Below are 26277 nucleotides of genomic sequence, written 5' to 3' on the forward strand. Positions count from 1 at the left end.
AGGTGAGAACGGTACTCCCTGTGGGGCTGAATTCCGGTTTTATATCATACAATGACAAACAATTCTATACGATCCACACAATAGTATGTATAGTCTACATCTAGTAACGGGAACTAATTTAACACCCAATTTATTTATATTAACAGATTCGTTATATTTTCATCTGTATCCCTTACTTGATTTAATATCCGTGTAGCTAGTTTTTCTAAAATTTACTTTAGCGTTTATCCTTTAATTATGACACGAAAAGTAAACAGCTTAAAAGATTGGCGAACTTGCTTCACAGTTCATTTTGTCCGTTCTTTGCCCTTGATATGGCATTACACAAACAAGTAGTACATTTGGAGTCCTTTTATTAATTTTGATGTTCATTATTGTACAATTACATATATGAATCAATATATATTTGGATGTAAACGTTATTCAAATTATTAATCAAAAGATATATGTAAAAAACACGATAAGATCAGTTCAGTTTTGTATTCAATTCAGACATTAGAGATAATACAAATTTTATGGCCTGAATTAATGTCGTTTATTTAATTGTAAGGCACGTTTGACTCGTGCGATATATAGAAGCATATATGCGTAAATCCACTTAAAAGTTGATTGATTAATTTATTACTGCGATCTTTATCTGCCTTAACTAGGATCCAGCGAGTGCTTTCTTGGACATATATAGCTTTTAATGTTAAAATATTAGTTACATAAAACCATAAATATATCATTATTTAAAGAATCTTTAAATCGCTTCTTTTTATTGTTATATCGATCATTTAAATATATGACTAGACTAGACTATGGCAGTGGGCTTAAAAAAGTTAAGCCTTCAAGATTTTGCGAGACAAAGAGCTCACGATACAGTTAACACGAGTGGGGGGGGGGAGCTTTTGCACTCTACGTAATTATTAGGTAACTGTTTTACTTTGTACTATGTTTTTAATGTTAAAAGATTGTAACTGTTTAGTTTCCTTTAGAAATAAACATACGTTTATATGTATGTACTTATAGAATAGAAACTTTTTTTTTATTCACACATATTGCACAATATTAATGAAAACTAAACAAAAAATGAAACTGCCAGTCTTATTTAGTAATTTAAATGTACGTAAACAAGAAACACTTACAAAACCCTCAGCTTGTAATGTAGTTATCATTTAATGATGCTTCTAGCAGAATAGAATCATCGAGACAAATAATATGCTTAATTTCTTTAGCCAAATCATAAAAGCCACATTTATATTCTAAGCATCCATTTTTCATTCATCCATTTTCACACAATGTACAATGTCTCATTGTTGAAGTTCGTCATGAATAGTTATAAAAGTTGAACCCGACCTACACCAAGAAAAGAGTCGTTTGTTTCTAGTCTGATAAGAATATACAGTATGGCATCAGTCTTACGCCTTATCGACTTTTATGGGTCATATGGCTTGAATATTATTTTATATAACATACAATAAATAACTGACAAAGTGCAAAATATAATAATGACTTAAAATCATAATGTAAGTGATATATAGGAATTTATTTTAGATATATACATATTAGTTTTTGGGCCTGTTTCACAAAATATGGATAAAGTAGCATATAGCTATCCAACACATAAATTATTCAAAAGATTAAAGTTCCGAGTAAGATACTTTGCGTTTCATGACGAATAGCGCTATCTGACAGTCGTGAAACGCAAAACTACTGTTTATCCTAACAATAAGTAATAGATAGCTTATTTGGAACTTATCCGGAGATTGTGAAACAGACCCTTAGTAGGTGTAAGTGCTTTTCAATTTTTGCAAGCAGTTGAATTTAGAACAACTGAATAGATTTTGAAATTATTCTTTCATGTACAGTAGAAATATTGTAATATAGTATGACATTAGCTTAGGATACAATAGAATATTTATACTGTATCCGTGAAAAAATGTTTCGGGTTTGTAACACATATCTTAAGAATTGTTTACGTCATCGACTAACATCATACATTATTGGTCATATTTTAAGTATTACTATAATATTTGTATAATAAATTTAATGAGTGGAAGAATTTTATGACGTAAATCAAAAATGCTTTAAAACTTATTTCAGTTTATTTTAATTTTTACACTCGTCTTCAGACGTCTAATGTATGTTTGGTAAGCGAATAACTTTGTTTATAGATAATAACGTATTATCTTTAGACACTTGGTAGTCTCTCTTGGTGCGTCCAGTTTCCAAGCTTGGAAGTACAAAAAACAACAACTATAATAATACTTAAATATTGGTCACATTTTAAGTATTAGTATAATATTTGTATAAAGTTAGTTTCTTATATTCTGTTAGTGGAAGAATTTTAGTGACGTAAACTTAAAATGGTTTATTATTTTAGTTTATTTTAATATGTACGTTTTGGTAAGCGAATAGCAATAAGCGTTTAGAGAGACTGGATGACTCTTGGCATTTCCAGGCTTGGAAGTAGGTACAATAAACAACAAATATAAATCGCTATGCTCTGGTCTTGGTACCTAATTATTGTATGTAATTACGATCATTTTTATAATTATTAATTAGTAAAACCGGCAAGTCTTGTTTTGTGATTTAAATAATTTCTAAAGAGTATGTTTTTACGAACATGTCGCTATTAAAAATGTAATAGCTTTGATAGAAAATCGTTAAGGTATATAATGGAAATTAAAATATGTCTAAATAATTAAAACAATTGGACCATCCTATTTTGAAAATATTTATTTATTTATTCATAAGAAGATTCACAGCACAATACAAAAATAGATGAATATATACATAACAACATGGGCCAATTATAAATCTTCACAAATAGTTCATTTTGTATAAATATATATAACAAGAAGGTACCTAAACATTTCAAAAAAATTTAGTGTTAAACAAAATACTCAGTTTTGTTTTTGCCCCCGGTTCTATAAAAAAAAAATTTGATAGTCTGGCGACAAACTGCGACGATTTTGTTGCCTATCCCTAAGGATCAATAGTAAAGTTAACAACTCAAACGCAAGTTTGCCGAGTGATGAAACAAACACAACTTTACTTGTATATCTTAGTATAAAAAACACTTAATTCTCTATTATCTGCTGTATTTTGTTTTTCAACAGATAAAAAATTTAAAACAAAATCACGTTTGTGATAACAACTTGATTATAGTATAGGTATAAGATGTTTTTTTCCTGGTGTGTCTATAAGCACTAGAGCAGTGTTGGCCTATTGGCTTCAGCGTGCGACTCTCATACCTGAGGTTCTAGGTTCGATCCCCGGCTGTGCACCAATGAACTTTCTTTCTATGTGCGCCTTTTACATTTGCTCGAACGGTGAAGGAACACAACGTGAGGAAGCCGACATGTCTTAGACCCAAAACGTCGATGACGTGTGTTTGTTTGTTGTCTGATCACCTAATTGCCTATTAGATTTAAAAATGATCATGAAACAGATTCAGACATCTGAGGCCAAGACCTAAAGAGGTTGTAGCGCCACTGATTCTTTTTTTGTCTATAAGCACTAGGCTATCACTGCTTTGGGCTATAGAAGTGACGTAAAAATTTAGTTTCTTATTCTCTTCTTTCTCTGTGAGTGGAAGAATTTTATGACGTACACTAAAAATGGTTTATTATTTCAGTTTAATTAATATAATTTTTACACTCGCCTCAGAGTTGTCTAATAAATGTTTTGGTAAGCGAATAACTTATTTAACATGTCGTTTTATTTTTAGAGAGACTTGGAAGTCTGTTGATCTTATAATAGACATTGCCAGGCTCGGCAGTACGGTAAATTTTTTTAAGCATACAATCTAGTTCTAATGAATATTTTTGTAAGTGTAATATTTAAACAATCGATCACAAGCTAATCCTACAAATTTTTTACATCGAGTTCAATGATTTAAACAAAAAAATCTAAGTATTAACGATATACAGTCTACACTGACATTGAGTTTTTATATGTTTACACTGACAATACATTCAGCCATGTTTGATCGCACAAGAACTATCATGCGTCTAATATAAAATCGTGAATTGTAAACGAATTCTTAGTTTTTATCAAATAACTTGTTTTCTAATACAATTTTATTGGAATTCCACGCACTAATTATACAATGCAACACACATGACTGGTGTTGAGTTGTTCGTGTATTTAAAACTATTTTACTAGAAAATTTAGTGTAAAATATTATTTAACGAAAAGTATAAGATAATTCACTTTAATTAATTTTTTAAATTAGTTTGACGTTTATTAATTGTGTATATAGGTTTATGAGTAAGCGAGCGTGCAAGTCTCTGAGGTCGTAAGTTCGAATCGTACTCAAATGTATTTTCTGTCTATGTATAGGCGCATATAATGCGCTCGCCAGGAAATAATAGTGAGGACTGGTATGCCTAAGGGCGCATTCACCATACGGCTTAAACTCGGCCCGGTTTTTTTTAGAAACCGTCCCAGCTTGCACACAAGACGGTTTCTACACGCCCCGGTTTCGTGGTGGTGCCACCTTTACCGCTCTGGGCGTAGACACAAACTCGGACATCGCCGGAGCTAAGCCCGGTGAAGAACTGCCTCTTGATGATCCCTTAGACCCAAAAAGTCTACGTTGTGTGTCAATACACAGACTGATACCCTTTTCACCTTACTAGATAAATCAAATTATTCACAGATACAAATTAATTTGAGGGGGAAGCATTTTTAAATAACGTTTTGTAAATGTTTACGGTCCAGACCAATAAATTCCTAATATAATTTAAACTTTATATTATCGCATAGGCTGCAATACGTTAAGCCATTATTATCAGATGCGTGGAGTGCTGACCAGTGTACGGTCTATGAACAACGGTGCTTTAGCCCCAGTGCAGCATATATTATTATTAATTAGCGCCAATGGGGCAACAATCAGTTTCAATAGTTTTTAATATGTTATAGCATTTTTTTTATAGAACAGGTGGTAAACGGGCAGGAGGCTCACCTGATGTTAAGTGATAATATGATAATAAGCCGCCCATGGACACTCAATGCCAGAGGGCTCGCGAGTGCGTTGCCGGCCTTTTAAGAATTGGTACGCTCTTTTCTTGAAGGACCCTAAGTCGAATTGATATAGGCATATGGATTTTAAAACGTTAACTGTCTCGCATGTATTTATATATGTATTTTCATTTTATTTCAACTTTCCCGCCTTAATTACCTGTGCGCCATGATGGGGCTATCTCGGGCCTACACGCCGCTCCGGTAGAGCGATTCGAGAAAATAATATTCTGTTAACACTGTTCTATAGTACATATATGTATGCATAATTACATTAATTTACAGCTATGCGTCTTTTTCTGTCTTCGAAAGCTAAGGCGTTGCTTCTTGGGAAGGGGAGGAGTCTAGCTAGATCAGGTTAGACTAGTTTAAGTTAGGAAAGCGAACAGGAATTTGAACGCACAGTTTACGTATATTAACTATAAGCACTAAAAACTAGCCTCTAAGTCACAATCGAATTTCAAAATGTTTGGTCTACCGAATGAACGAATGAATAACAGACGAAATACAGACTTCGTCTGTTGTTAATGTATGTTTTTCAAATACTCTTCGTATTCCGCAAATCAATAATTGTTTCCTATAGAAATGAACTTAACTACGTAACGTAACAACCTTTGCGTTGTGTATTAACAGTTATATAGTAACAGTTACTTTGATAGTTACTCTTTTACAGTGTGAACTGGTTAGAAACAGACATAATTTTTGACGGACATGATGAAGCGAGAGATGAAACATTTGATGTGTTTTCATTAGTTCATTGTGAAATACATACATTTTGCTATTATTAGAATTAATAAGCAACAAAAATTTACGATATTAACAATACATATATTGTTTAACTAGACAAGTTTGATTGCTTATAATTGAAATAATATCAAATTTTTAAAACAAGAATTACCTCGTTTCAATATGTGCGATCAACCTGAAACGGTTATTATTTCGACAGGAATTGAAATCGAGACGCCAGTGTCGTTTAACAACTAAGTTACGGAGTGTCATATAAAAATTATCTAAATAAAGTTTAAATATTTCAAATAACAAATAAACTTCTACTTTGGTTAATTTTTACCAAGTTATAACGCCAATAAAGACTAACTATTAAACAGTTTTAACCGTAACTCGGCAGTTAAAAATAGATACTTCAAAAGCTTCAGTTAAGCACTCGTACATATTTGACCATAGCTTATATGCGAACTCTTAAACAGGTTTCGCCATGTGGCCAGAACCCGTTTGGATTTTGCATAAAATAAAATTATGGTTGTCAACCAGAATTGGATTGATTTTATTGATTTAGTCCTTTAAGTGACTAATATTTGCATAAATAAATCAGTTTTTGCATGTTGTTAGATTTCCTGTTATAAATTTTACTGTTTGTTAAGCTTTAAAATTGAATGTTTATCTAAATAATAATTTATCTATGATCCAGTATGTTCCAAAAAATAAATATTTGGAGTCGCATACACGGAATGTTTTTTTTTTAAATTTATATTGTCATGTTATTAAGAAAAAAAGAAATAAAATATGCATGTCCTATTGCGGAACAGGTGCAGATGCATTATATTTATTCTTTTATTATATTTTATTTAAATATATAAATCAATTAGCATTGATTTTTTGAGAACAAACAAGTGTTGTCACAGTATAATAAACATAAAAAAAGACCTTGTAGATTTTGACGTTATAAATATTCTAGTTTAAGATTTTTGCATATCAAGACAATATCGCGTGCTCAGACAATACCAGAATAGCTGTCGTTTATATACATCCAATACATAAACATTATGTAAGTATTGGTACAAAATTTATGTGCTACAATGACGGTAGTATGATATGCAATATAGCTGTGAAAAATAGCTACAATATTTACCACCGTTTCAAACACATAAAGAAGCATAAATCCAGAGAGAGTTCAGAGAGTAAATAGCAAACTGCGTCTACATAATAATTCTTTATTGTTAGTAGGCCCTCGTATTAAAGAGTTCGTGGAAAGTATTTATAAATTTATTCTAGCATAATCTTAATATATATAAATCTCCTGTCACGATGTTTGTCCGCGATGGACTCCTTAACTACTTAACCGATTTTAAATTAAATTGGCACACCGTGAGCAGTCTGGTCCAACTTAAGAGATAGCTTAGATCTCCAATTATAGTCGCAATTTTATTTTATTGCAAATTATTTGTTTATTATTTCATACAATTCTATGAGATGGCGCTGTGTTAAAAGTACCTACGTTTCACATAAGCTATCTATCTTTCACATAAGTTCTCCTACCGTTTCACTTGAAAAGTTTACTACTATGTAAGTTTACTAATATGACAAAAACCTTAGCCACAGCAACGCTTGGCCGAGTCTGCTAGTAATTATTAAACCTACTAACACAATTGATATGAACTAATCTCCATAAGTACATAATAAATCAATAATGATTAAAGATATTAATCATCCATAAATAAAATATTTAATACATTGTATAAAAACCTAATATGTTCCCATAGTTGTGGTTTGGTGTGAATTGAAACTTTAAAAAGATTTGGCATACTTTGCGTGTATACTTTTTTTAGTGAAATTCGTAAATTTCTCATATACTAGTTTGCCCTTAAATTGAATAACGCCCATATATTTGTAACAGTGAACAACACGTGTGGCCGTATTAACATTTCATTTTCAGCCCTACGAACCTGTGGAATAAAAAGGAAGAACTCGGGCATGCGACACAAAAAAGGCTAATGGGCGTGCGATGGAAATCGATTCCAGGCACTTAAATACCGGATTTTCTGTTGTAAAAACTTCATTTTTCGAATTTGTCAGGTGTCGGTTATAGTGCCACGGGTAGGCGAATACCAGAATCATGTTTGTTTTTCATAGTAGGATGAACTTTTCAATCAACTATGACATCGTAATAATAAAACGTAAATTTGAATAAACAATTCTATATTAATGTACTACAGTACATTAATATAGAATTGTTGAATACGGCTATTACGATTAAATAAGTATACATACTTATTTAATCGTAATAGCTATTTTGAAAATGATTTGAAGGACCATTAATGCGGTCGGAATGTTTATGAAAGAACTCACGATTAATACGTTCCGATATTTATTTATTTATTTAGTACTCCTACAGCTAACATAAATTATATATACATAAATACAAACAAATACACTGAGAATATAGCCAAAGATGGAATACATGATACATTTACAAAATAAATATTTATAAAAGGGAACAAACAACAAAAACTATTTAATACATTTAACTAATTGTTATTTAATTTATTTAACTAAGCCTAAATTGGTTGTGTTGTGTGATGGTGTAAAAGTGTGGGTGTGTACGTGTGTATTTGGGGTGTGCTCATTACGCAGGTGATTTTGCGCTATGGATATTCTTAATACACTTTTTAGCCAGATTCCGCGATAACCTAAACAAGTCAAGGCCTAAATAGTGGTCATTGTTTGTCCGGGCAGCGCGATACAAAACTGAGTTTTTAGCATAATTATTATTCATGTGAGGAACATGAAACAATGCACGATTACGAGTTTTGTAGGCAGGAACAAGGAAGGGCAACTTTTCTAGAAGGGAGCTGCAATTAATTTTATTTGAGATAATGTCATGCAATAAATCATATTGTTTTTGACTAGATTCTAAGTACGTGACATAATGAATACGTCACAGGAACTGAGGTTCACATATAGCATTTGCTAATCAGAATTTGTTGAACTCTGATTATTCTGTACGCGTTAAATTATTAGCTAAAGATCAATTTGTGGGAGGTGTTATCGTAGTTTTTGCTTTTATTATAAAGTCGACAACAAGTATGAGTGGGCTAAAGTTAACGCTAAGTAAATCTAAAACCAGTTTATCGATTGTACAAAAAATATTTTTTATTATTCTCTCTCAAATTATTAGCCTTTGGGCTTTGATAGTTTTAAATGTTTAATCGTCGTATTTATCTAATACGACAATAGGGTGATATATAGTAATGGCACAGAGTGAACTGTAACTTTCATATGACAAAATATATAATTTACAAAACAATCAGGAACATGTATATTAACAATACAGTAATTTACCACTGCATTGCTTTATTTCTACGTAATACTTTATGTCTAGTATAGTAATTTTATTCTAGGAGTACATTGTCTTCACATATAATTATTTAGCTAATGTATACAAATATTGTAAAACCTATTTTATTCGAGTAGGCGTGGAGTTTCCTGCCCATTCTCCACACGAAATTACCTTTTGGAAGGTACACCTAGAATTCTTATATTTTGTTTTACGTTCAAAAGTGTCAAATAAGGTGTAATGGTGTTTTAATTAGAATAAATGATTTGTCTTTGCCTTTGAATGTTACGTTCAAAATTGTATCCAAAATCATGATATACATATGTTTGAAATTATAGGCTCACTTAACATCAGTTAAGTTATACTGCCCCCGAGGACATTCTCAATTCCAGAGTGCTCGTGCATGCGTTGACGGCCTTTTAAAGTACTTTTAACCACTCAGGAATTTATATATTTATTCATTATTATAATTATTTTCTCCTTAGTTCATCAATCTCAAATTGATATTTCTTGCCTAATATAATTAAATATGTGTTTGTTTTATTTAAAAATAAGATCTCTGAAATCATACATAAAACAACACACACAAGACGTTTTTGGAAACTGTTTTCGAATACCATTTTGTTATTTTGCCTTGGGTTTGACTCGTTTTCGTGCGGATTTCGATCTTCATCCAAAATAACGTTCAGCTAACATATTGCATATCAATAACTTTAAGTGCAATAATACACATAATACTGAAATATATGTCGGGACAATGGCAGCTGACACTACCGCCAGAGCTTCAACATACCTAAATATTAAAGTCTACGATATGACTACAGACTATCAATTAATAGTCGTTGATTTGTAGATCTAGCAAAATTGACAGATCACATAAACCTCTTAATGATGTTGAACTAATTTGACTTTGATGTTATTAAATTTATGAAAATTACAGTAATGAAAATTACACACCATACCAACACCATTGTCTCGACGATATACCTATTCAACTAAATACTGAATCGATCTAATTCCACTCTATAAATTAAAATTTTATATTGTCTCTTTCTATCAAATTGTGTTTATGCGGTATTCGAAAGAGACAGACATGACTTTATTATTTATGATTAGGACATGACATGAAGGTTTATACAATTCATATTTAAATAACTTTACAGTTTTGCATAGAGTTTAAAATAAATAAATACATGAAACTAAACTAAACATATTTCAATTAAACTTTGTAATGTTTCTTGTCTGTGAATTAATAAACTCGGAGGAGCTTATAACAATACGGTTGAATAGTTTTTGCGTGATACGGACCAATTGACACACTCATATGTTTTTGCTTCTTTAGTTATATAGATCACTCATACACTTATACTTTTATATACCTATAAACAATTTCTATGTATGTGTGTGTTTAAGTAAACTGAAAGTTCAGTTAATTAATATTTATTAAAATAAGAATACAAAATAAAATACCAAAATCTCGAATTTCCATCCTTAATACAGAAAAAAAATTTTTTGGCTACGGTAATCAAATGTAGCATATTATCTAGAATAAATTACAGGGAAAGTCGTCAGAGAATTTATACAAGAATCTTTGTACTGACTGGGTCAAAGATAAGTGATAACAGACGAAATTTATTGCTTATCAATGTTAATAAATATTATAATTTGAAATATTGCCCAATCTATTTCAGTGCGAATTTAAACTTTATGACTGTACAATAAAGTCTTAATTAATTGTTTTGTTTTTTGCACTAGATATTATTTAAGTTTGTTGCCTTACGATCTTTGTACATTGCTATCAATACATTATGCAAATTTTCTTTGACCTAAGATCTCAATTTTGCATTCATATATACAACTTGTCAATTCAAAAGTCCGTTACGTTTAATTATCCAATATATTAACTCTATTACTATATTTAAATATATATGACCAACGATCTCGATGTGTGTGATGTGATGGTGTAATTTATATACATTTTATTTTTCTATTCTTTATTTTACAAAATAATATAGTATATTACAATATGTTACATTAGAAAATCGCTGTGGTATGTATTAATGTAACCATAGCAGTCTTGTTTCTACAAATGCATAGCGTAAAAGTAGTTTTTTTTTATTTAGAATTTATGTTGGTTAGTGTTAGGCTATCTGTTATGTGATTAGGTAGACTATTTATTAGCCTAGACTATTTATTTATTAGTTATTTCTGGGAAAGGTTTACGTATCAGTAAGGTTTTATAAATATTGACTTTACATAAAAGGCCTCAAAATGCACGAAATAATGGGCAAATTTGCGTTCGGAACCTATTTATATTAAATAAATAAAGATGGTCAAGTTATATTGTATACCTTTCACTTTAACTCAGACTTTACCAAAAACTAAAAAATAAAAATCAAAATACCAAGGCTAGCTATTAATACATTTTGATTTCCGCGTTGTTAACGTCTATAGTTTTATGTTTTTAATATTTATAAGAATACATTACCCTAATGGCGAGTCATACAGATAAAAGTCGCAATCGCCGAAATTAAAACTTTTAAGAATTGGTACGGTCTTTTCTTGAAGTACCCTAAATTAGTTCGGAAAATCTTCAGTGGAGTTTCACATAGTGGTGCGCGGCAAAAACTGCCTTGAAAAACGCGGAAATCTAATATAATCTAATTGCTCAACGAATAAGTATACAGCGAGGAAATGCTACAAGGTCGGTACTGGGACAAAATTTTAAATTAGTTTTAATTTTCTCTTTTTAACAATTTTTTGATTATTTCTATTATTACTATTTATAATTGTGTTTTGTTTGTACTTTTATATTGCATAAAAGTTTTTATTTAATCAAAGTTTTCTTTTCTCTATTTTAATAATCCATCAATAATCATAAAACTCTATTAAACTTAATAACTAAATTACAAAATCTAAATTTAGTTTTCACTACTAGATTAAGTGAAAATTAAATTTGATGATTCTCATTGACGAATTATAATTTTATTACAGCAATTGATATTTTCATATCGGCACATTTATTTTGTCACGTAAACTGATTATTTTCATAAAAACAAAGGTATATAGGTAGTCACAAATTGTGTGTCTCAATATTATAATTGTAATTATGAATTTAATTTTCAATCTCATACGAAATATATACTGTGATATTTATTAAAAAGGACGTACATCCAGGTTTTGATTCCTCATGAAATAATTATTACTTTGATTTGAAATATATATATCTCTAAATGAAATAGAAATACATCTTTTCGGATATGTATATGTCTTGGCAGACATACAACACTGGGAGTAACGCATCCTCTCTGTTAACAACATTACTTTATTTTAACAAAACTTTGCCCACAAGTATGCAGGAGTAAAAACCTAAAGAATAATGATTGGAAAATATTGTTCCTTGAGGTTTAACATATTCCAAATCATTTATTTATTTAGGTAACACAATGTACACTTTTGAACGCCAATACAGAAATACATACAAATACTAAATACTTTTAATTTTACATTTACTGCCAGTTCTCAAATAAAGCCGTAGAACGGACGAGAAGCACTGGCAATAAACTCTCCGCCACTCTATTTAATCGCCAAGTTTTGAAAATGGCTGCAACCATAACTACATGTTCACCATATAACCTTGATGTTACAGGAATACTGTATGTATTTAATTCATATCAGTGTTTAAAAATAATAAAAACTTAATTCAAGGTTTATTTTAAAAATAACCTACTCATTAATTTGTGACATTTAAAATCGCATATGAACTGTACTTATTATAATTCTAGCCTTGTAAATCTAATAAATATACACCAGCTAACAATGGAATTTCAACGTGTATAAAAACTAGTATTTGCATTTGATTATAATTTGAATATTTTTTGTATGTCTGAATTTAACACGTACTTATCAAATCATTGCTTCCGTAGACAATTGAATAATTTAGCTCTTTTAGACAGTGTAACAACTGTGATAAAAATAGCTGTGATATAGACATTGAGAACGCTCAGAGGGATCATGTGCCTATAAAAAAGAGCAAATAAACAAATGTAATCTGAGGCTCGCATACTTCTGGACCATAATTCATTCGCATATAATTAAAAAAATATGTTTATTATGGAACATAAGATACAGGTATCACTTATCGCACGTCATTAAATTTAAATCTGTCGGCATCCCTTCTCATCGGCAAAGAAGACAGAGGGTGTAGGCCGGGAGAAAAAGCCGGCGTAAAAAGCTCGGTACTCTTTTAAAAAACAAACAAATAGACTCTAGTGATTATTAACAATTAATTCAGTGAAGTAGTTTTATCAGGTTAACTGGAAGGAAATATTATTGTTGATATAGTCTAGCTTGATACAAGTACAAAGAGAAATCGAAATGTAGGTCTAGATATTTTATTAGATAGACTTAGTACAGGTCATTGACCACTAATAAGCTCCACGATAGTTTGTAGATACAGTGCAATGACTTTAAAGGGACTTTGCAGTATATTCCGTTATAGAGAATTGTCGTTATGTGGAGAGTGTCAGTAGTTTAAAGTGTCAGTAGTTGTGTACATAAAAAATCTTATTTGAATGATTTTAGTATGTTAATTTGTCCGACATATTTTTCTGCACCAGTAATTTTGTTATATACGATATCGAGGGATCTTGGTGATAAAGGACTTATTTTTTCAATAATTTAGCTGCTACCAGCGGTTCTACTCGCCTGAGGCTCAACTTATCCATCTCATATTCTTCATCTCCTTGTTCTTGATCCTCAATCTTTCTTACTGAATCAAAAATTTCCGTGTCATTATAATAAGTTGGAGTCATAGATTATCTACCTATATGATAACGTATAGATAATCCATGACTCCTACTTATTAGTTTTGATCAACAGCCGTCTACTCAAGCAATTCCAATTTGTTAACAAAAGAACGAATTTCTTAAAAAGTTCGTATGTATGATGACGACAGTCGAGTTTATCCTATTTCTTTTGGGATGTCATTGTTCATTGCACTAGTAACAAATTGACCAATTGTTCAGTTTGACTATCGTTAAAATAGACATCGCAAAGCGCATTTACGATTTAACTGCTGGTAAGTCATTTAACGTTATACCTAACTTTACCAAGTAACAAAAGGTTATACCACTTTTAAGTACGGATCAAAAAACTGGCCCTAAAACTACAAAAGGACGTACACAGCTGCGCAGTTTTTACTTATTTTAGCAACTTACGTATAGAAATAATACATATTGTATTCAATATCTTTTTTTTATTATAACGTATTATTAAAACCACAAAAAAACTAAAATATTAACAGTAGCTAAATTCAGGATGTCGGTTTTTTGTGACGGTGTGCACGCGCATCTTATAAATTTACTCTCATACTTTTCCCTAACTCGCCAAAAGAAGAATAACTTCAAAAAAACATGTCAATCCAGCTGTGTATTGTCAACATTACGATTTTGTTTTGAATCTTGAAAACATAACTTGGTATTAAAACAAAAGAAATCGGCGAGGCGATCATTAAAACTGTCGTAAATGCCGTCCATCTTTTATTTGCACACGAAAAAAAGGATGCTACAAGCTAAATTCTTGGCCTCAGTTTCACAATACCTTTATTTTTTATGGCAAGTCGGTGATCCTTCTTCGCAGACGCACAATTCATTCACATTTACAATCTCGTATAGTTATTTAAATTTCTGCCGTGAATGGAACTTCTTGCACACGAATATTAAAAAGAGAACACAAAAAAATCATACAGTCATCATTAAATTTAAAAAAGATTAAAAACCATACAAGCATATGGGAAAATCATCGAACGCCGGGGAAGACAACGCATTTTCTTTAGAGCAGATCCGTTTGTATTCAATTGTATCGAAAAACACCCTGTTGCAAATGATGTACTGATTCTTAGAGTTTTTAACATTTGTTTTCTCAAGTATTAATTCTTCATTCGCCGTCACTGTCTTTCGATTCTGGAATATTTTACCAGCGTAGACTTCAAATAAATTTAATAATTTCCTTAAGAAACAATTTACAGCTTTGTACCAAAAAACTTTTGATATTTATACTAACCGAGTTTATTTTTTTAAATTTTATATATTTGGCTTGTATTGAAACCGTTTTTTGCAAAAGACGGCCATGTACATGATTTTCTTCTTTTATTTAATATTATTTTTCTCCTGTTTTGTGTTATTGTAATACATACATAAAGTGTTATTATTATTAACGATTATAAGCTAGAACGTAGCAAGAACGTAGAATATCTGTTCTTGACAATTTTGTTGTGAACTTAGAACAAAATCATAGCCCTGAGCTTTACTAAGCGATGATTAATAACATGGTAAGGTGATTTTTTAGAAAAAATACATGATAATATTTATTCAGATTATATTCACCAAAAGTTACTGGTAAAAAAGTCAGTTTCATATTTATTATCGTAAGCGCAAGTTACATCGCTGAAATCTTTTAAAACAAATGACTGTCTGTGCTCCGCCAGCTCCGAGTACTTAGAGAGGGCAGTCTCAACATTCTTCAGGGTATCGCCGTGTAGTTTCTCCTTGTTCCTGGAGAGGACCCAGGTAAACACTGAAAATTAAATAATAAATAACTGACAGGGAGAAATATCTTAATAAACGCAGTCTTTATCTTTTAGAGAAGTAAGTTATAATTTTTAAAACCAATAATTTATTATCTCATATAAAATTTAAAAAAAGTTCATGGTGAAAGAGTTTTTAAAATAAATATAGTAATTAGTTAAGAGAGCAGTGTTGGCTGCAGCGTGTGAAAGGGGAAAGTGACGTGTGTCCAGCACAGAAGTATCCCATTTGCGCGATAGAAAATACAACATGAAGCTGATAATAATATATACCAATTGACATAATTGTTAATAACGCCATCTAACAGCAGTAGTTCGAACTATTACAGCGCAATTAAACATATTACTAGGAATTGTTTAAGTGGAAAGTTCAAGTAGTTTCATAACCTCTATGAGTTACGTATATATCTATGTAAACGTAACGTACGTATACAATTACATATACGTAACTCACAGAATATTAATATTTTATTTGCCACACATCTTATTTATATTTTTTAACAGCGCTATCTGTCGATATTTAAAATTATTATAGTAAGATTTAAGAAACATAAGCTGTGTTATAAATAGTTCTATAATTACTCAAGAGAGGGCGTTGTCAACAGTTTTAAAGTATAAAATCTATAATATACTCGTATGTAATCTAAAGATATGTATAATCGAGACTTATCTTCGTTAAAGATAAGTTTAATTATAATAATCATTGAGTATTTTTTTTAATAAATAATTTGTTTTATAAATCCAATTATTCATGTATATAAATGTAAATTGAATTACAAATGGAATTATCCAGTTAGTAAGTTTAAATTACCCCTGGAATCAATAATTTTCGTATATAAATGTACAAAAAATTACATACCATAATGGGTTCTAACTTTCTTCTTCAAGGTTTTACAGGTGTATGCGATAGCGTAGCTGTCATAATCAGTTGATAATATGAAGAAGGGAAACTGTAGCACTTTATCTGAAAAATATTAAAATTATCCTAATGGTATAATGTAGGTTATATTAAGTTTATGTTATTATTATTTTTAAGAGACCACTAACGCACTTGCGAACCTTCCTGCTATATGAGTGTCAATGGAAGGGCGTATGTATCACTTAACATCTAGTAAGCCCATTTGCCTCCTATTACAATAAAAATAATATTCAAATTAAATAGTCATTTATATATTTAGTTTTTTAGGTTAGATTAGGTCAGGAGGTTCTCATAAAAAAATTTAAAAAAATTGCGCGGGTAATTAGAAAATTTAAAAATACTTAACCACCACATTAAGTAATCCTGACTTGTTACGATAGAAAAAAAATTTTTTCAGTGCATAGTGCTTTTACAAGTAAATTTTTTTTATGTAACCTTTTGTTGTTTGGCATAACATTGACAGAATGCGTGCTAAAAACATCTTTAAAGACGATATAAGAATATCATTTAAAATGCATGCTTCGATTGGAGTTATTATATTAATAAAATACATATAAAATAATTAATTTATGATTTCGAACAAAAAAATTACTTTCGTAGTACACATCACAAGTTCAGAGCTCTCACATATATTAAAAGTTCAATCTAATATAGAGTTTTCGTAAGTTTGAATAGACATACACGTTACTAAAATAACACTTGATATACTTAGTTATGAAGAATTCAATACTTTTATTGAATTTACGGATGTCCAGAAACACAAAAACGGAATTTTTATCATTAAAACTTTAGATTAATTAATTTTTTCCTTCAAGAAAAGAGCGTACAAATTCTTAAAAGGCCGGCAACGAACTCGCGAGCCTTCTAGCATCGAGAGTGTCCATGGGCGGTGGTATCACTTAACATCAGATGAGCCTCTTACCCGTATGCCCCCTGTTCTATAAAAAAAAAGATAATAACTTTGTTTCTGCAAGTTAAATGAAATCAAGACGACGTCTGTCAGCTAGTATATAAATAAATGTAATCGTATAAGTTTAATTATACTATGTTGAGTATATATCTATATGTGGTTTATATTTTCGATCAACATACCTCCGTCTTCATGACTGACGATGAACTGTGCTCTATTCCCAGCATCAAAAGTTGGGTCGACTCTAGCAAAATATGACTTCTGCGTCCTGTTGCCATTGTCGAAATCAACATATGTCTCTCTTAATGTATAGCCGAGGTTGTCCTCTTGGAAGTCAAGGGAAGCGCAATCATAAATGCTACGTCCATCACTTGCGTAGCTGGCCACATTGTACCAAACTCCTGAAAACTGAAGATAGAGTTAACTTAATTTGTGCAATCAATGTCGTTACTGTCATCTGCCACTGTCATTATATTACAAGGCTTTTAAATTATCTAGTCTAATACACTAGTCGTTAATTAACGCATAGACTCAAACTCAAAATATCTTTATTCATATAGGTAAACATGTACACTTATGAACGTCAAAAAAACAAATTAAATTTACATTTACAACCAGTCAAGGGCGTAGACCGGGTAAGAAGAACTGGCAAAAAACTTTCCGCCACTCCTTTCAATCGACAAGTTTTTAATACAAATTGTTTGAACTGGACCAAATCAATTCCAAGAATTAGGATCATTTAAGTATTCGTCACATTTATGAAAGGCTTAATTAATTAATGTACTTTTAACATGGGCTTTGAATTTATTTACATAGACAGGGAAAGCCAAGAAAAGACGAAGGAACTAAGGTAGCATCTAAATAATGACGGACCGAGTGTAAGAATAGGGACAAAGAAAACTAGAACAATGACTTACACGACCTGAATATTTAACAAAAACAGGAACTGCGAATAAATTATTAAAAATGGCGACAAACAAATGCTACCATCACCATCGCGAGCAAAATTATTTTGGAATCAGCTGTTTTAATTTCGACTCTAGTGATTACTTTGTGAAAGGCTTCTTTGATCGACTATAAATAGTCTTTAATAATAGCAAGATCTTTGGATAGAACAAATAAACTACTAGTTTGGAACTGATTTGACTTTAACGTTGTTAATTGTTAAGCCCTGTTACATATAACAAATGCATTGTGCCGAGATATTAGAACCATTTGAAGTGGAGTTAACTTAATTTTAACTTGTTTATGTATTCCCAGTGTAAGTGAAAGCACCTGGAATTTTCTTGTACGAATTTATAACATGAAAGATCTATAACATAATAAATTCGCGTATATTTTATTAAATACTTTTCTTCTTCTACGACATCCGAAGTATTTTAGTTTAATTACACGGACCGTTCCATTTATCTGTGATTGGTCGATAGCATTTTGAGTCCAACATGCGTTGATACGCGCTATGATACGTCATGATGTTACATCCGCACATCCAATCACAATCGATCGTCTTTCGTTTTAAATTGTCACTCTGGTGCTTCATAGAAATGCTGTCAGTATTTAGGGCACACTGACAGTGCGGATGGATTACATGAGAAGTATTTTGTATTAGATTTGCGGTGATTTAGATTTTTTTACACTTAGGATATTTAGTTGAACACTAATTTTATTGATGCTTATGCAACAGTAAATGTTGAAGAATTTGTTGTGAATATTGTATGTCTGTTTATTATGAAACGTTTGATGAAAATGCTTTTATAGAATTGCCGTCGCAAATAGTAACATTATTTGTGTATACGGAAAAGGAAAAACTTACCTTAGTATAATCCAGTTTTTCATGTATTTTGACATCAGGACATTCGCCTGGTAATGTAAACTCCGCAGCATACGCCAGAGATAAACACAAACAAAATAAAATCAACATATTGCACGAGTAACCAGGCCAAGTCGTCTTTAAAGATTGACTCCTACACAATAATTATTCAATGATGACCTGTTATCTGAGTTTATATTTAGCTAAGGGTTTGATGGATTAACTTGAGTAATCAAACAATTGCTGAACATTTTTTATGCCTTATAAACTATTTATATTTACTTATTTATTTCTTTATGAGTAATTTTACAGCTGACATCATTTGCATTTTTTAAACAAAACACAGACAGTATACGAATTCTAGATCATATAAAAGAAATACAATTTGAAACAAAAAACCACACACACAACAAACCAACGTTTGCCAAAAGAGACTCTAAAAGTAATCAGCTGTTGTGACCGCCATCTTGTTTAACATTATTAATCAACACGCTGGCTCTCGGTCAGACAGATAGTTGAACGTTTTCGACCCTGCTTTATTTAAATTAAAATGCTAGCGACTTGCTGGAATATCGATCTTTAACTAACTCTCTATGCCTTTAATTTAAATATATCTAAATTTTGAATAGCTTTTATTGGCGTTTTTGGTGGCGTTGGTTTGGTGGAGGGATATTATTTTATAATCCGCGCTATATCAAAAAAAGTCAAAATTATACATTCATTTAGGTAGTAAAATGTACACATGAACGTCATTAAAAACACACATTAAATGTAAATGTTTCTAATTTTATATTTACTGCCAGTTCTCAAATCAAGGGCGTAGAACAGACGAGAAGAACTGGCAATAGACACTCTTTTTAATCGCAAAGTTTTTGGTTTTTACACAATGTTTGTAAGGAGCTGCAAATATTACATCATATTCCACATGACATCTTAAGTAATTAGTAATAAAATGAAAAACAATGATTTGTCCTTTATCAGCAGTAGGCATGATGATTTTCGGCACGCACTACATTCTCTTCTAATATGTGTAACAAATCCAGGAATTACAGTGCTGAGTGAAATTAATTAGTTTATTCTCAGAACAAGAGATAACCTTTAACCAATATAAGCAGAATAAGTTATTGCAGATAAACTATAATAAACAAAGATTCATAAGTCATGCAAATCACAAGATTTTTTTGTTTCAAATTATTATCACAAACCTAATTTTTATTTTGTTCGTATTATCCTTGTATGTACAATTTAATTTAAAAAAACCGGGGGGCTACAACCTCTTTTAGGTGTGGGCCTCAGATTTTTAGATCTATTTCATGATCATTTTTCAACATAATAGGCATCTAAGGCATGTCAGTTTCCTCACTATGATTTCCTTCACCGTTCGAGCGAATGTTAAATGCGCACATAGAAGGAAAGCCCATTGGTGCATAGCCAGGGATTGAACCTTAGGGATGAGAGTCGCACGCCGAATACACTAGGCCAACACTGGTCACTCTAGCAGCTAAAACCCATTTTAATTAAAGGAAACCCACCGACTATGGTTATTATGCCTTAGATATTGCAACAAAAATAATGAAAAATCTCAGAAGCCATTGCTCCTTTAAACTATTCAGCCCTACATAGATTTAAATTTGTAACATTATTTACCAGTGAATACGGCAGACATTTTTGAGTCATTGTTTAATAAAATAAAATAAATTAAGTTTAATAAAAATGGCGGATGCGATTTACAGATCAAAGTAATTTTAAAATTAAAAAAAAACAAACTATATAATTTTGATATATACGAATCAATAATGAACAATTCATATTATTATATTAATAATGATTTCGATTAAAAAACAAGTCTTTCGTGTAACGAATATATATATATATATATATATATATATAACTTAACTAATGTTAGATTACACAAGTCGGATCAGTATTTTATTACTTGCCTTTAAATTGACCAGATATTATTAATACATTTAAATTATATTTATTATAAATACCCCGATACTGCGAAACTGATAAGGATGACTTCTGCGAGAGGAATATTGTTTTGAATTATCAGTCTTAAAGAGAACAACATACGATAATGTTTATATTTATATTATTTATTTGTGTTAATACTGCCTATGGTTATTTCACTATACCGGGAAAGTGTCCAGATAATGTCGAATTACAAGATGATTTTCGGCTGGTGGACGTATGTATATAAATTTACTTATGTGATTTAATTTTATATATTTATAAATAACCGTCTTTCCTTCAACCTTCATTTTGTTAGTTTTGTTTTGACTTCTGGGCTGTGAGGTTATTTAAAGATTAAAGTTGGTGCGTGGTAGATAGTAACACAAGTATTGAATACACTACAGAGACCAATGTCTTTCAATTTGTGGTAGTTTTCTATTTATCCCCTTTTAGTTATTATAATTATTACTATCTGGGTTAGAATATTATTAATACTTTATTATCTAAATATAAACCTGGTGAACTACGTCACTATCACCTACATATATTTGTATCAAAACTTAATACAAAAAACTCGGACATCTACTACTGACTGTAAAAAAGCATCCAAAAATATTCAAAACATTCAAAGAAACTGGCCTGTACCGAGGAGTCCAACACGGCTGTGGGTAACTAAACTAAAAACTTCAAGTATTTTCCAGCTAGGAACAGTTTTTAATTGAAAGTGTTATGTTTTATTTGTCGTTTTTAGCCTTTATATACTTATTATATATTTTTCCCACCGTTCAAACCTACCCTCCACATTCACAAATAGATCAGAATAAATCATAATTAGTTATCGATATAGCCATTCTTGAGTTTTAGTCTTTCTCTATTCTTCATTATGCTTAGATGTAGAACGTTTCTTATAATAATCCGCGTGACGCGATGAGACGTTTATTGCATGGAATTTCGTGATCGCAGTAAACGAATATAAAATGTTCTTTACAAAACACATTGAGAAAAGTAACATAATCAAATAGCTGCTTGAAGTACGAACCACTTTTGTATGCTACACAAACATAAGTGATCTAAATAAATTTGTATCATGAATTGTATATTATATAATTTCAATATCGAAATTCTTTTCATTATTTAAAATGTTGAGATTAATTGAAATGGACATTTCTTTAATGGATAAAACGCGAAATATGTATGTCGCAGCCAACTTGCTTAATTAGCCGTTCAATTAACAGCCTAGCCATTATCTAAACGGCGCTATTTAACTACCGGCCTAAAAAATGTTCAGGAAGTTAATCAAACAGTTAGACAAATGACTTGGATCGATTACACTTCATTTCTTGGCTAGCCTGTTGACTGTTAGTTTCAATTTAATTCCACTTTCTGCCACTCTCAAACTCGAAATGACACTTCAAACTGTCAATATGCATAATATATACTTCAAAGTTTGATGAGAAACAACAAGTACAATGGAAGGGTATAGTGACAATAATAATAAGAATTTGACTCAAGCAATTTAACTTAAAAAAAATATGTCAAAATATGTTTCATCTTTTTATTTCTGCCTAATAATGACTGGTGCCGTTTAGTTAAAAAGCTGTTAATTGAACGGCTAATTAAGCTAGTTGGCTGCGACATATATACTACATATATATACAGAGTAACTGACTGATAGACTTTATTTTTTTTTAAAGTATGTAATAGGTATCTAATAATAGTAAAGTTACCAAATACCGGGGCAAAGTGTATTAAAAGTTTCCATATTATAAAACTAAAAGACCTTTGGACTTTAACTAATTTTATCGTTTCAGTTTTACGGAAAATGGTATCAAGCATACCAGTACTCTAGCGATGGCCAGATCCAGAATAATTGTTCAACCATTGAACTGATGACAAGACCCTCAGGCATCTACCTGAACCAGTCGAGAGTAGACCGGGGATTGTTCCACCGGTACAGTATAGGAAAGGTTGATATGCCATCAAAAGTTGGGGATGCAGCCAATCTGGAACTGATTTTCGCTTTCAAAAATGCGCCCAGGCGATGTAAGTCAATTGAATAAGAAACATTTCGTTATAATATTATGTTAATTATTAAATTTAATATGTAACTCGTGGTGATAGATCAGTTTACTGTGCCCTCCAAACTGAAAACCATTAAGTTTATCCTGAGATTTGGGTCCAAGAAGTTTAAGTACATTGCATAGAATATTATAGAAATGCTTGACCCTTTGGTTTTGCCTAGCGATGTGGGGTCTCTCTGCATCTCCTACCGCATTACTCAGAGAAGTTGTTCTGACGTTGCAGCTGATTTTCATCATCGAATATCAAGGTTAAATATGATATTCCACCCGACGTCCGTCGTTTCATAACTCAGCGTTTCTAAAGCAGTTTTTGCCGTGTACATCCACTATGTGGAACCAGATGCCCACTAAAGTATTTCCTTACCTATACTTAAAAGGCTGGCAACGCACTTGCGCAACTTTTTTTTCTATAGCCCCCTGCCAACAAGTAGGAGGCTCATCTGATATTAAGCGATGCTGCCGCCGATGGATACTCTCAATGTGCTCGCGAGTGCGTTGCTGGCCTATTAAGAATTGGTAGGCTCTTTCTTTGACGGACCTCTTTTGAAGGACCCTAAGTTGAATTGGTTCGGACATACTTCAGTGGACGGACGTCAAGGCGATACGGGTCGAATTTCGTATTCTGCTTAACTTCAGGTTAAGCCTATTGCCCGTTTGCTGCCTATTATGTTTAAAAAAACGCAATTTAGCAATTGAGGAAGGAAAATTGTAAACTACGTTTGTTCACCGAATCTTTTTGGCATAATTCCAATTAATAGGTATCACGTGTTCTTATAAGCCAATTTTAATGACTTGTTTATAAATGTTATAATATAAACATAGAAATGTAATGAAAATAATGTTCGATTTTCCATTGTGATTTCCAATTTTCCGTGTGCTTTTGATTCAGTTTCCTTCCTCCCTTTTTTTGTTTGTATATATATGTTTATAGTTTGGCCTAAAGCGGACCATAAAGCTAGCTAAAGATTTAATAACTGCCACTTATTGGGAAAAATAAATAAGAACCTTAATTAATTTAGAAAAAAATATATTTTCAGTGAAAACGAGGAGGTATCCTTTTCGTATCCTGGCTACAAACTACAATTATTTCGCCACTATTTACACTTGCGAATACAGTAACCTGATTGATAAGCACTTCAGTAAGTATAACATCATATGAACGAAGAATATATATAGTTTTAATACGGTTAAGGAATAACTGGGGTAAAGTATGCGTAGTATGAGTGGTATGTATGTGTATGTGTATGTGTGGGGGACTCCTTTTCCGCAATTAGACTCTTATTTGGTCCGTTGTGCGTGAAGTCCTGGCTAACTAAGCCAGCCTAACTGCTTCCAAAAGCACAGAAGCTTCCTGGGCACTTCGCAGGCTTGTCGGAGCGACCTCATTGTTCCGAGGATTTCTTTAAGTTGTTTAGCCACAGCCTCGCATTCCAGGACTACGTGGGTGACTGTTTCCTCTGCGCTGAGACAGCCTCTGCACATGGGGCTATCTGTCACGCCTAGGACCAAGAGATGTTTGTTGAGGAGACAATGGCCCGTGATTGTACCTATCATTGTTTTGAGATTAGTTCTGTTAAGGTTTAGTAATTGTTTTGTCATTTTTGGATTAGCTGCCGGCATAACCAATTTGGATTGCCTACAGTCCTCACTTCGTGACCAACGTTCTTGCTGGAGTTCTTCTGATCTTTGGCGAATCCATGCACGCACCTGCGAGAAGGGCAGGGGTAGGAGAGGATACGGGCCAGCAGTCAATATTCCGAGCCTCTTCTCGCAAGCTCGTCGGCAGCATCATTGCCAAGAGATCCACTATGTCCTTTAATCCACTGTAGGGTAACCCTGTTTGTTAGGGCTATATCCTCCAGTGCATTATGACATTCTAGTACCAGCAAATTATTTGTCGTTTTGCTTGCTAGTGCCAACAGCACAGACGCACTGTCGGATACAAACTTAATGCAAAAGTTGTTAACTCTTAGTCGTTGCACGACTCTGGCTGCTTCTGTCAGGGCGACACATTACGCGTAGTATGAGTGGTATGCAACCAAATGTCTGTAATTATATTAGTTTATAATATAAATATATAATATAAGTTATTATTTGTCCTAAAACACTTAATGGTAGTAACAAAAACTTTATCACAGTGTTTTGCCAGGTATTGCGTAACCATTATATCTATTAGTTACACTTCGTTACATTTATAAGGGAAGTGAACAACCTTGTACGTAGACACATGTCATAGATTTTGGGTAAACCCATGTCCATCGTAGTTTCCTCCCGGTGTCTGCCTTCACCTAAGATCTATCTAGTTTGAATGCAGATTTTTGGGGATACTACTCATCAGTATGATTATTCTTGCAAATTGATCATTGAAAAAACATCGTCAGAAAACTTTCAAGTCTTATACCCGACGTCTTCCAGATTGGCCCTGATTTCATTGAGGAGTAGATGGGGACACGATCTAATAGGAACTACAATTACTATCTGGACCAGCTGGATCAGCTGACCTGATCAAAATAAAATGATGTAACAGTTTAGTGATAAACAATTAATCTTTTTTCAGTTCATGTGTGGATTTTATCCAGGAACCAAATATTGAATGACGTTTCAAAGGAGCTGGCGGTAAAGCCTTTGAATAAAATAGGCGTAGACCCAATGAAATTAGTCAAAGATGATCGAAGCAAGTGCAATCCTAAGTACTATGAAGACGTGCCCGTAGAACCGATGACATTTAGATGTCCAGTACCGATCTAAAGTAATTCTTGGATATACAACTATAAATAAACATGAAAAAAATATTATTCATTGTGTTTTTTATTTAATATTATTTATTTAAACTTCGTTGCCAGAGATACAGCGGCAACCTTGTCCCTCTTGATCGAAGGAAGGGTCCTCAAACTGTTGTACGAAAAATATGCAAAATAAATGAAATACTACAT

General features: G+C 31.9%; 2 protein-coding genes across 2 annotated transcripts; one reads left to right on the top strand and one right to left on the bottom strand.

The window, feature by feature from the left end:
* Positions 1 to 15443: 15443 nt before the first annotated feature.
* Positions 15444 to 21331, bottom strand: LOC110999204 (lopap). Its single transcript, XM_022268146.2, has 5 exons — positions 21302 to 21331; positions 19311 to 19461; positions 17680 to 17905; positions 16528 to 16632; positions 15444 to 15658 (listed from the first exon to the last, which is right to left on the bottom strand). Exons 2-5 carry the CDS (start codon positions 19416 to 19418, stop codon positions 15465 to 15467), a joined length of 633 nt encoding a protein of 210 aa, XP_022123838.1. The 5' UTR covers positions 19419 to 19461; positions 21302 to 21331; the 3' UTR covers positions 15444 to 15464.
* An 8-nt stretch (positions 21332 to 21339) lies between these two features.
* Positions 21340 to 26143, top strand: LOC110999212 (insecticyanin-A). The gene is made up of 4 exons (XM_022268157.2): positions 21340 to 21498; positions 23075 to 23306; positions 24382 to 24483; positions 25902 to 26143. Exons 1-4 carry the CDS (start codon positions 21388 to 21390, stop codon positions 26090 to 26092), a joined length of 636 nt encoding a protein of 211 aa, XP_022123849.2. The 5' UTR covers positions 21340 to 21387; the 3' UTR covers positions 26093 to 26143.
* The last annotated feature ends 134 nt before the right edge of the window (positions 26144 to 26277 follow it).

Source organism: Pieris rapae, chromosome 11, assembly GCF_905147795.1.
Source record: "Pieris rapae chromosome 11, ilPieRapa1.1, whole genome shotgun sequence".
Classification (NCBI taxonomy): Eukaryota; Metazoa; Arthropoda; class Insecta; order Lepidoptera; family Pieridae; genus Pieris; species Pieris rapae.